Genomic DNA, 12,204 nt, shown 5'->3' with positions numbered 1-12,204 from the left:
TGTTGTTGCTGGTATTGTTATTGTTATTATTATTATGGTAGACAGTTAAGAGATTGCACCGCCCTCTAGTGACTCTTTCAATAACTGCACCAATCACGATCCAAGCCTTTCCACCCAATCAGCTGCAGCTCTCAGCATACTGAACTGTCATTGGTCAGTCGTTTCCGCGGACGTACCATCGCCTCCTTCTATTGGCTCTGCTTCTCCTAACGTGTCATAAACAGTGAAATCCGGATGGTGACAGTGGTTTTTAATTCGTGTCTTTAATTTAAGGCTATAATGAAGCCTTAAAACTTGGAAAGCTTTGTTGAAAGGTGAAGTAACAATGGAGGTAAGCACTTTTTTCTCGCTCGGTTTTAAAAAATTAGCCTGGGAGCTAACGTTAGCCTAGCAGTCAAAGTCCAGCTAAGTGAGAAAGAAACACTTTTCTGCAGCTTTAGTTAACAAAAATCATAGTTAGCTCTCTACTGTTCAGCTCATAACGTTACGATTTTCGAATAAATGGATTATTTTCTCCTCGTACAGCTACAAAAAGCTAGAAGAAGGTGTGTACATGAGAAATGACTGTTTCTTACTTCAACAGAATATTCAGAATCTTCCCATCGACATTCAGACCAGCAAGCTTTTAGGTAAGACAAAATGCTCATATTTAAAATGAGGTGTGTGTAGTTGTATTTGTTCTGCAGGAGAACTATAGCCAGCTGTTATTATCCTGTATGATTCTTACTGTATGCAGCAGAAGTGAGTACACCCCTGGGCAATGTCACCTAATTCCTAAATGATTCAAAACTGCATCACCGATCAAAACTTGGATGATAAGTTGACAAAAGAAGGATTTAATTTTGCATGATCCCAATAATTATTCAGATCCAAAAATCTCTGAAACTGTCATCTCTTGTATCACTTTCCATGTTTAAGCAGAAGCTGCAGCAGACCCAAGCTGACCACTGACCATGCTGACTGTTTTCACTCAACTGCTAGCATTAATTTACACCGTTTTTAATCTCTGTTTAAATGATTGTGCGTCCTTTTTTGTATATGTATTGTTTATTTGTTATCTTTCTTCCTGCTGGGGCATCTTGCCAGGTCATCCTTATAAATGAGAAATTGTTCTCAACTGATCTTATCTGGTAAAATAAAGAATTAAAAAAAAAAGATAAAATAAATACCGTCCCAAGGAACAGTACAGGAGGTCATTCCTCCCCACAGCAATAAGACTTTTGAGTGCAGCTGTTTCTGGCAGATCACAAAAAGACTGTATCGCTCTGCCTGCTGATTAAACCACTGTACATACTGGATGTTTTACATTCTAAGACCATTTATCACATCTGTAAACTCATCAGCATCTACTTATGTCATCTGCACATTTAAGCACACTCTCATTTGCACATTTTTGTATCACTTGTATATTTTATTTTTTTCTTTCTATATTATACTTTCTGTTTTCTTATTTTATTATATCTTATTTTATTTTATCTTCAATCTATCCTTGACCCTAATATTCTGTGTTGTCGTGTTGTTTACCCCCTTGTTGAATATCCATCTGTTGTAACAACAGAATTTCCCTCTGGGGATGGATAAAGTCTGTCTAAGTCTAATAATATAACACACAGGTATGAGTGTGATGATGTGAGACTGCATGAGTGCAAAAGGTGTTGGTCAGAGGACATTTGTAGATGAATGTGTATTCTGACAGAATGACTCCCAGTCTGCAGAGGCTTGCCAGAAGTGGAGTATCTTAGCCTGGTATTGCCAAATTCACGCAATTTCCAAAGAAGAAAAGTGAAAACTGCACCTGTATATCAAAGGCAAAGGTAAACAAGAGCAACACAACCTTTTCAGCAAAGAGCAGCTGGAAAACAATCTCAAGAATGACAAATTTGGTAGCTTCCATGCCGAGAAGGATTGTCATCAAAAATAAAGGTGGACTAAACGGTGTACTGACTCTAGTTGCATTGAATTCTTACTGTGGGCCTGTATTTTTACTAAAGTAAATCTAAACTGTCACCTTAAGAGTGTTGTAATTGCTGTAAGGCGATGCAACTCAGAATCATTTGACGTGGAAGTGGTATTGAATGTGGGTGTGTTCTCCTCTGTTATGCGCTGTATATGCTGTACATAATGGCATCATATCCACCAGTGGTAATGCTGTTAAATCATTCTGTGTGGTTACAGACTGGCTGCTGGATCGACGTCACTGTAACCTGAAATGGCAGACTGCAATAAAAGCAATCAGAGAGAAGATCAACGCTGCCATCCAGGACATGCCAGAAAACGAGGAGATCAAGCAGCTTCTCTCCGGCTCCTGTAGGTCCTCCATATACTGCTAGAATCCCCTCATATCCTTCTGCTGTCTTTATTTGGTTGAGGGAACATAGCAGTTTACAAGTTTTATTTGTTTTTTCATACAGAAAATACTATTTAAAAATAACAATGCTTTGCTTTTAACTAATATAATACATGATATCTTTTTACTTAAGTCCTTTCACCAAATTAGCTCTTTGCACATCATTATTTTTGAGGCTGGTCTTTGTTGTTTTCTAAGCACTTAGAGGACTTTCTGTGGCAGCTATTCTTATGTAATGTAGACGCTGTCTGTCTTTCTCGTCCTCTGTTTCAATGTTTGGAAATTCACATCTTTGTTGTTTTATTCGACAGACATCCACTACTTTCACTGCCGGAGAATAGTGGAGATACTGAAGGGAACCGAGGCTTCCTCTAAGAACATCTTTGGCAGATATTCATCTCAGAGGATGAAGGTGAGAAAATTCAAACCAGCTGCAGCTGTCTGACTCAAAGTAGAGTTTATCACAAGGCCAGAGTTTATAATTAAGTCCTTTTTAGACATGTGCTCCTAACGGCAAACTTAGAATTGTGTGAACTGGTTTAGGGATGGCTTATTCTACATTTCAGCACCAATATTGGTCCAAAAACATTACAGAGTGTTAAAGATTGGTATAGCTTTAAAATACAACTCTCCTGCGATGATAACAGCTCAGATTAATGAGTCTCACCAATAATAAATGTAATCCAGGTTTTGACAAAACAATAACAGAAGCTGAAATTTAATGTGTAGTGTTCAGCTGTTTGTAGACTTTCCTCTGAGTTTATTAAATATCTGCAGCATTAACCAGCAGCAGCATTTAGATGAGCCTCCCCAAAGAGAGACAGTGTTGTGTAACTGTAGTAATGACCTAGAATTAGAAATTATCTGCACATAGATAGATAGACAGACAGACAGACAGACAGACAGACAGACAGACAGACAGACAGACAGACAGACAGACAGACAGACAGACAGACAGACAGACAGACAGACAGACACTTTATTAGTCCCGAGGGAAATTCAAAGAGACAGAATCGATGGAAATTTAACAGTAGGTCCTACTTTTGTATGTTTCTTCACGTCAGACAGGTCATCTGTCACACAGAGAGTCACAGTTTATACACGGCAGTTAACGCTTCATCGGGAAAGGAATCATATTTGGTAACTTCCGCACACATTAAATATGCCGTTGCTTCTGCCTCTCAGTGAGGTTGAGAAGCATGTGGTTTTCAACCAGCCAATCAGTGAAGATCACTCTGCGTTACAAAATGCTACATCGTGTTATTTGACCAATCAGTAGAGGCCTGGAACGTATCTTTCTCTTTTTTCCGAAGTTGTAAAAAGACAGACTTGCAGCTCGGTCCTCTTCCATATTTGCGGTCAAAACTCACCTCGGTTAGTTGACGGAACTCACACATTTTACGGTTGAGTCGTCGTGCTAAGTGATGACATACATTTCTTGGAATGTTTTTTATCATGAACAGGCAAGGAACCATATATAGTAACTTCATTGATCTTGAATTTCAACATGAAAATTGAAAATTTTGAAAAAAATCTTCCAATAACACTCTAGGGTGAAATTGTGAATTTCAAAGTATTTCACTGAGTGCCCTTTGTTGCATAGGAGATTTAGATTGAATCTTTTGTTGATTAGTGCATTATTCTACATTGTGTCATGTGATGTTCTAACCTCATGTGTAGGACAATATCATACCGTAGCTCTTCGTCACTTTGTCGGTATGAAGAACATCAATATAAATGTAACTTACGTCTGAATAACAGATTGTTGCCTCTTTAACAGACTGATGATGCAGAAATGTTACGATCTCATGTCTGAAAAGGGCTTTTGTTTCTAAAAACCAGGATGTTTTTTTTTTTGTCTCTCTGCAGTAAAACAACTTAAAATGTCAAGAAAAAAAACTACACTGGAATTTTCTGTTTCTGTTGTTCCAGGACTGGCAGGAGATTGTGTCCCTTTATGAAGCAGATAACGTCTATTTGGGTGAGTGTAAATGGAAAACTCACATCTCCAGGTGTGCAGTGTCGTGTATTTTGCAGCATAGGAAGGCAGTATTAATCATGCACTTACCTTAACAAGCACTTGTAATAGCTGTTGCTAGTTGTTTGAAAAGTTTCTAAGCTGAGGAAACAGTTGTTTTTGTTGCTGCTGTTGCTCTTATTGTTGGATCAGCAATATAGGATGTGAAGAACCGCATCTGGCAGACGAAACTAAATCACTGCATGTGTGGAATTCTTTATCAATAAAAAAAACACGATGGTGTGTCCCAGCGGAAGTGGCCAGCCTGCTGAGTCGGAATGTGAGCTACGAAGGCCCGGCTCTGAGGAAGCAGCTGGCCAAAGCCCAGCAGCTGCAGCAGGAGCTGAGCAGGCGGGAAGTGGAGTGCCAGAGTTCAGCTGCAGACCTGAGGGAGCGCTACTACGCTGCCTGCAAGCAGTACGGCATCACAGTGAGTGCAAGAACACCTACCAGACGGCATCACATCACACCTATCCTGCTTCCCTCCACTGGCTCCCTGTTGGTTTTAGAATGGATTGTAAGATTTTACTGATCACTTTTAAAGCTCGTCAGGGTCTCACCCCAAGCTACATTTGTGATGTGTTGACCCCGTATGGTCCTGCTGGCAGCCTTAGATCCTCAGGTGGATCCTTCTGGTCGTTCCAAAGTCGAGGCTTAAATCTACATGTGACCGAGCGTTCTCCATCAGGACCTCCACTTTGGAACGACCTTCCTGAGGAGATACGACCTGCAGAGTCAGTAACTTCTTTTAAATCACTTCTTAAAACACACTTTTATAGACCTTTTATGTGAGGTTTACTTTTAGCTTTACTTAGTTTTAGTGTTTTATTCTATGTTATGTCCTGTTTGTTTTAGATGTTCTCTCTTGTTTTTTTTATTTATTTTTCGCTGACTGGTTCTTTGGTGTGATGTCGTCTCTGTAATTCTTTAATTCTCTATTTTTGACCTTTAATTTTAACCCTCAGTCTTGTTCTTTACTTTTCAAACTGCCTAGTTCCCGTGTTTGATATTAATGCTTATCTCGCTAATGATTCATTTATTTTCTTGTCATTTTTACGATTTATTTTTCATTGACTGCTCTGATTTGTCTCCTGTAGCTTGTTAGATTGTCTGTGTTGCATATTTTAACTTTCAAAGCACTTTGTGAACGCTGTTTGTAAGGTTGCTATATAAATAGAGTTATTATTATTATTATTACCTGCAGAGACATACATCAAGACTCTGTCATATTTGCAGTTATGCGTTTTACTACCAGACAGATGAAGGTACCTGTTTCCTCTGCCAGGGTGAAAATGTGCCTCGAGAGCTTCAGGCTCTGGTCAAAGACTTACCAGCGGTTCTTGACAAAGTGGGGAAGGATGCAGTGAAGTTAGAAGAGCAAATCCAACTTTATGCTGCTTTTACAAACTTTGTATGCGACTGGTGAGTCCAAAATCAAGGCACAGTCTGTCTTTTCCCTGCGTTTCTAAAGTTTACAATGTAATCATTTTCAACATTTAGAAGACAAAATGTAATTTAGAAGAATCTGTTCATCATCAATGGTACTTATGCGATTGTCTTGTTTATTTTTATGTTTTACTGGTGTTATTTACATTTTTGTACTCTTCCCTTTGCTGCAAATTTCCTCACAGTATGATTGATAAAGGATTATCTTAGCTTATCTAACCCACTCTCTGTTCCATTTAACAATTTTAACTATGAAAAATGTTGCTTTTGGGTCATATGAGCTCCCATGTTGCTATTTGTAGGTCTGAACCCATCCTGCCCATGCTGACATTTGCTCAGAAGAAAGGGAACACGACGTTTTATGAGTGGAGAACAGGGAAAGTCCCCACTGTTGTTGAAAGGCCAGTTGTGGAGGAAGCACCTCCTGATGCAGCCGCAGATGACACGGTTAGTTTTACTGTCTCTGAAGTGGCTTTTCTTCGGTCACGTCTCATCTTTTATTCTAGATCCTCAACAAATCTTCATTTTATTTTTGTTGTGCCGTTCAGTTATCTAAATCAGGCCTTAATTAAAATTATCAGGCTTAATTAACAGATTTCAGTGTTAAGATACTCCTTAATACAACCTCAGCGTTCCCTCAGTTTTGCTCTGAAATATTCAGCAACTAGCAGCATGGATCAAACAAGTTTTTTCAAATGTCTACTCACAACAGATATTTGTCTAACTGTGTTTCTTCTTGTGTTTTGAAAACCTGCTTTAGATTGACTGGGGCGACTTTGGCAAAGGAGCAGATACTCTGAATTCGGGCATCGCAGTTGAGGATGGAATCGACTGGGGTATCAGTCTGGAGCCGAACACTGAGGTAAAACACCCAAACACACCTGAATTTTGCTTTTATAATATCATGTGCAGACACAGAGAGACACACTGGAGACTCAGAGGACTTTCCTTCCAATCTCACATCAAGAACATCCCTCGGGCTGCATGTTTCCATCTCTGCAACATCAGTCATCTCCGCCCCTCCCTCACCCCTCCATACTACCTCCATCCTGGTCCACAGCCTCGTCACTTCCTGTATTGACTACTGTAACTCTCTCCTCTTTGGTCTCCCTCACAAATCCCTCCATGAGCTTTGTCTGGTCCAGAACTCAGCTGCTCGCATCATCTCCAAAACCTCTCATTTCATCACATCACACCCGTCCTACAGCAGCTCCACTGGCTCCCTGTCAAATCTAGAATAGATTTCAAAATCCTCCTGCATACATTCGAGGCCATCCACAACATCACTCCTCCCTATCTGTCTAACCTCCTTCACATCGCCTCCTCCACCCGCTCTCTCAGGTCCTCTTCCTCCATCCACCTCAGGTATTTCAGCCGCTCTGCTCCCAAACTCTGGAATTCACTCCCACCAGACACTGAAAATATTGACTCTCTGCCTCTCTTCAAATCCAGACTCAGAACTCACCTGTTCAAGACTATTTATGCTCTCTAATTGCCTCTTTCTTCTTATCTTTTTTCTTCTTTTTTTTAATCTTTAATATATGTTTTTTATCTCTTCTGTTGTATTTGTTTTTCCTGTAAAGTGACCTTGGGTCAAGAAAGGCACTACAAGTAAAATGTATTATTATTATTATTATTAATAATAAAAATGCCCAAAAAATAATACTTTAAAAGAAGATATTCATACCCAGTTTAGTCGTGCATACGGCGTTGCATAATTTCCTCTAATCCCCAGCCAGGTGTCCTTGTGCAACAGAAGGTGCTCCTGCAGGTTCTCAGTTAACTAGAGAATATGGAACTAATAATCCTTGTCTTCAGACAGCTGTAACACCTGAATGCTGCTTTTGCAGTTCAGAATGTGTTGAAAGTAGCTGGCAAGCAACAGAGATACATAAAGTTGAAAATGTCAGAATATGTAGATAACAGTAATGGACAAATGGTTGAAATGGCTAACTAAAAGTATTTAATTATTGGTGGGAATATATTCAATTGCTGAAATAATGCATAAATCTGCCATTAGGATTTTTTTGCTCCCCACCAAAAGTGATTCTAAGAAAATCACCAACATCAAAATGCTAAGAAACGAGAATAACAATAGCAATCCAATTTTTTTAACGAGTTTTTTTAATTGGAGTATTATTTACTCAAGCATAATGTGCATTTTTATTTATCATATGGTCAGAAATAACTAGAAAATGCACAGATTTCTGTCAAATACGGTGACAGAAACTCATTTACTGGGCATGGACTGATCAAGCTAATTGCTTTGTGTATTGCAGGTAAAATGGATCAATAATATTATGGATAACTGGTGAAAAAGGCACCTGTTAAAGCAGATAAAGAACGCTGTAATATACGAACCTCTCCTTTGTCTCCGTCGTCAGGACCCTGCTGGAGGCGGCATCGACTGGGGCGACAGTGAACCAGCGCCCGTTGAAATTGAAATCGTAGATGCGGGCACAGACTGTAAGTACTTCTTTAGAATCAGCATCACGGCTCCAGATGAACTTATCACAAGCTCAGCTGCTGAAAGTTCTCTTTGCTAAACGTGTTGCCTTGTAGGTCCTGATGGCGTGGCGAGGGGCGAGGACGCTCTAAGTGTTCTGGAAACCTCTCAGTCACGAAGCCAGTTCATCGACGAGCTAATGGAGGTAAAGATGACAGTTGTTTAGCATCAAATTACTCCTTTAAAACCGCTGATATTTGTATATAACATAACAGTATGCTGTTGGAGTTGTGACACTGGGGTGCTACAAACATTTAAAACAACTTTTAGACTGAAAACTAACAAAACTTTACACACTAGGGCTGCAGCAAATGATTAAGTGGAGTATTTATCAGCTAACGAACCAGAGTTTAGCAGCGAAATATTCAAACTTACACTCATCAGGTAGAAAAGACTGACTTTAAATGAATGTAAATGCATAATTAAGGTGTACTAAGCAACTACAATTCTACAATTTCATTTAGCACACACTTTTATCCAAAGCAACGTACATCTGAGAGTAGATACAACACAAGCAAGGATCTAGTCAAGAGAAAACAACCTGGATAAGAGCCATAAAACCAAAAACTGTTGGCTACATTACTAGATAGACAGATAGATAGATACTTTATTCATCCCAGTGGGGAAATTAATGATAGCCATTAGCTCACAAATGCTACATTTAAGAAAAAACAAGGAAACCAATGTACAAAAGAATGTGCAATTAACATGCAAATCATGCTGGTTGAATAATTAAGATGCTGGTATTAACAATAAAGGTGTAAAAATGTAGGTAGTTGCAATAAAGTTGCATAATTTTACAATAAAAAACGAGTAATAATAAAAGAGTGCATGATGATAATGTGTCTGTTTTTCTGTTAAATAAATCTGTTTGAGCGCGACCTCTTTGGACAATGTTGTTTAGGCTGCAAATTCAAACACTGAGTACAACAAACAACGAGAACCGTGGCCCTGGAAATATTAGTAAAAGCAGTTCACAGTGTCTTTTTTTAAATCTCAGATAGTGCCAAGTTAAAAGTTACAAAAATGTAGACAAAATGGGAGTGGAGCAATAAGTCAGATGGAATTATGAGAGTAAAAATAGAAATTATGAGATGAAAAAAGAATAAGAGAAGGCAAAGAAATTATGAAGTGCAGAAAAAATCTCCAATATCTATACATTGGAGTTAAAATTCTAAGACTTTGTGTTTGCAGAGTTGTTTTTAGGGTTGAAGATGAGGAACTGGGGTTTTTAATGGTGCGGTTAAAGGAAGGTTTCTACTATCCAGAACTTTATACCCTCAGTTTCATTCAGAAAATAGTTAGAACAGCTTGGATCACCAGGCTTCTGCAGGATAATTGTGAGGTACAAAGTCAGTCATGAAGAGTGAATATTTGTGGTATTAGATTGATACAGATTGGATCATCTTTTCCAATCAAGTGACGCTGATTCCATTTTTTTTTTTTTTTTTTTCTTCTTGCAGTTGGAGGTGTTTCTAACGCAGCGCATCAGTGAGATGGGAGAGGAGGGAGACATCGTCGCTATGAGCCAGTTCCAGCTCGCCCCCTCCGTCATCCAGTCCCAAACCCGCCAACATGTCCAGGAGAAGCTGTCACAGGTCCAGGACCTTCTGGGCCGACTCACCTCTCTGAGGATGCAGCATCTGTTCATGATCCAGGCCTCTCCACGGTACGCTGAAAACAACACTATCAACATCCAGCTTTGTTTCAGACAGATAAATGGAACGCACATTTTACAAGAAACTGTCGACTGACATTTACCAAAACACCAAAGACTTCATTATATTCTATGCTTTATATTCAAAGTAAATAAATCAACAAATAAGTAGAAATTTCAACACTGTTGCTGTGAATAATGTCCATCAAAACACACAGTAAACCATATTCTCAAACTCATTTAGTACACAATAGTCAGGTAAATTTTTATAATATAATATACAAGATAATATGGAAGTGTCTTAAATGAATCTTTAATTTGGCCGGTAAATTTCCAATCTTATTGTTATTTTGAAAGGCCTTTGGGTTAACATCTGGTGTTTTAAATGGAATATATAAATAACACTGACTTGACTTGATTATTTTTGAACATCTTAAACATTATGATTGTTTTACTCGTTTTTTACACATCCTCAGTTTTGTCACATAAATTTACATCATGTGTTTTGTACAGCGTGCCTTGGAGGAGGACTGCAGTTTTATTTTTTTTATTATTGGTTTTATCGTATTTTAGTTTTTTATAATATAATATGCTTTTATAATGTGGTGCTACAGCTGGACTGTTGTGTAACACTATTGCCCAAGACAAATTTTGATGTAGGACAATAAAGTTAATCTGATCCTATCTTATCTTTAAAAGAAATGCATCTTAAAGGTCAAGTTAGACAAATTTTATCTAAAATATTGACTTGTTAAGGTTAAATGATACCATAAAAAGGACCTGTAAACATGTTATGTTTCTTGTTTACCTGAAAATGTTGGAAAATACCACATTATTAATTATTTTAATTATGTGCTGACAGATCTGTAGCTTTTATGTAAGATGCAAATTGGACCAAAAATAATAATTTAAAATAAAAGGTACTGTTTGACCATATTCTGGTACATACTAATATACTACTTTTTTTGATTAAGTTTTAATTTGTTGTTGCTCTAGTTTTCTTCAACGTAGTACTTTCTTTAAGATTAATAGGCTTTTTAAAAATATACATTCTTCAGGAGTCAATTATTGTTACTTTTATATAAAAGCTAAGCAATTTTAAAGTCTACAGTACTTTAAATCTAAGAACCTGACTTATTTTTTTTATTATTATGGCTTTCTTCGGTACAAATAAAAAGGCTAAACCAGACTCCCACTAACTGCCAAACTTGCAAAAATACATTGATTTTGAACATTTCAGTGCGAGACTTTCATCAGGCAAGTCACAAATAAAAGTATTTTTATGTTAAGTATGAAGATTTTAGACTGAATATACAGTGCATTCTTGTGTAGCAGATGTTTAGCTTTATATAAAAGTACAACTGATTTGAACAAATTCTTTCAGCATTAGTTGTGTTGTTACTTTTTTTTTACACCTTTCTAATATGCAGAATCTGATCTAACATGAGCATCTGATGTGAAAGTTGTTGAGAAAACCGTCGCTGCACCTCTGAAAAGCTCCATATGTACCCGTTTTCTGAAATTCTACATGTGAAATGTGTGTGTTTAGGTATGTTGAACGTGTCTCGGAGGTGCTGAGACAGAAGCTGAAGCAGGCAGACATCCTGGTGCTGAAAGGTGCCACGATGGCTGAGAAGAGGCAGGAAGCCCTGGAGGAGCAGTCCAGGCTGGAGCCTCGTGTTGACCTGCTGGCAGGATGCACCCGGGAACTCCAGAAACTGGTATTACATTACTATTTCCGTTTATTTATGTTCGCAGGGCTGGTAATTTCCCCGCAGGAGACTGCAGGAAGCACACTGAAAATCTAAACCCCTGTCAGTTATATTATCTGTGCATGTGGAGGAATATAAAGGAAGAAATATCTGTGGCACAGTATCGTTATTATCTGTTAAACCTTCAAGCATCGCAGTAATAATGAGTGTTATTGCCGGTATTTATGAGTGTTTGTTGTTGTTTGTTTTTGCAGATCGAAGCAGACATTTCAAAGCGATACCACAACAGGCCGGTCAACCTGATGGGGGTTAATATTTAGTGAACCTCACAGACATTCACTAAAAATAGTTTGTCACGTTCTTCAAGGAGAAATAAAAAGTGGTGTTTAATAGAAACTTCTGTGGTTGTGTCTTCTTTGTATTTTTTCTGTATTGAAATTTCAGTTATATTCGAATCTATTACCCCAGTTTAAGCAAATTTATGTCTTTTTTACACAGTACTTCTTATAGCATTTTTTT

The 12,204-nt window shown here is 38.1% G+C and overlaps 1 protein-coding gene across 1 annotated transcript; it reads left to right on the top strand.

Moving 5' to 3' along the window:
• Positions 1–186: 186 nt before the first annotated feature.
• Positions 187–12,081, top strand: cdk5rap3 (CDK5 regulatory subunit associated protein 3). Its single transcript, XM_023298642.3, has 14 exons — positions 187–331; positions 584–629; positions 2,176–2,307; positions 2,659–2,759; positions 4,280–4,328; positions 4,616–4,794; positions 5,650–5,786; positions 6,113–6,257; positions 6,571–6,672; positions 8,195–8,276; positions 8,373–8,461; positions 9,780–9,985; positions 11,523–11,694; positions 11,940–12,081. The coding sequence occupies exons 1-14, from the start codon at positions 326–328 to the stop codon at positions 12,003–12,005; spliced, it is 1,512 nt and encodes a 503-aa protein (XP_023154410.2). The 5' UTR covers positions 187–325; the 3' UTR covers positions 12,006–12,081.
• Positions 12,082–12,204: the final 123 nt, after the last annotated feature.

This window comes from Amphiprion ocellaris, chromosome 18 (genome assembly GCF_022539595.1).
Source record: "Amphiprion ocellaris isolate individual 3 ecotype Okinawa chromosome 18, ASM2253959v1, whole genome shotgun sequence".
In the NCBI taxonomy this organism is placed as follows: Eukaryota; Metazoa; Chordata; class Actinopteri; family Pomacentridae; genus Amphiprion; species Amphiprion ocellaris.
Note: the sequence above shows the minus strand (reverse complement) of the source record. Positions and strands in the feature narration are given on the sequence as shown.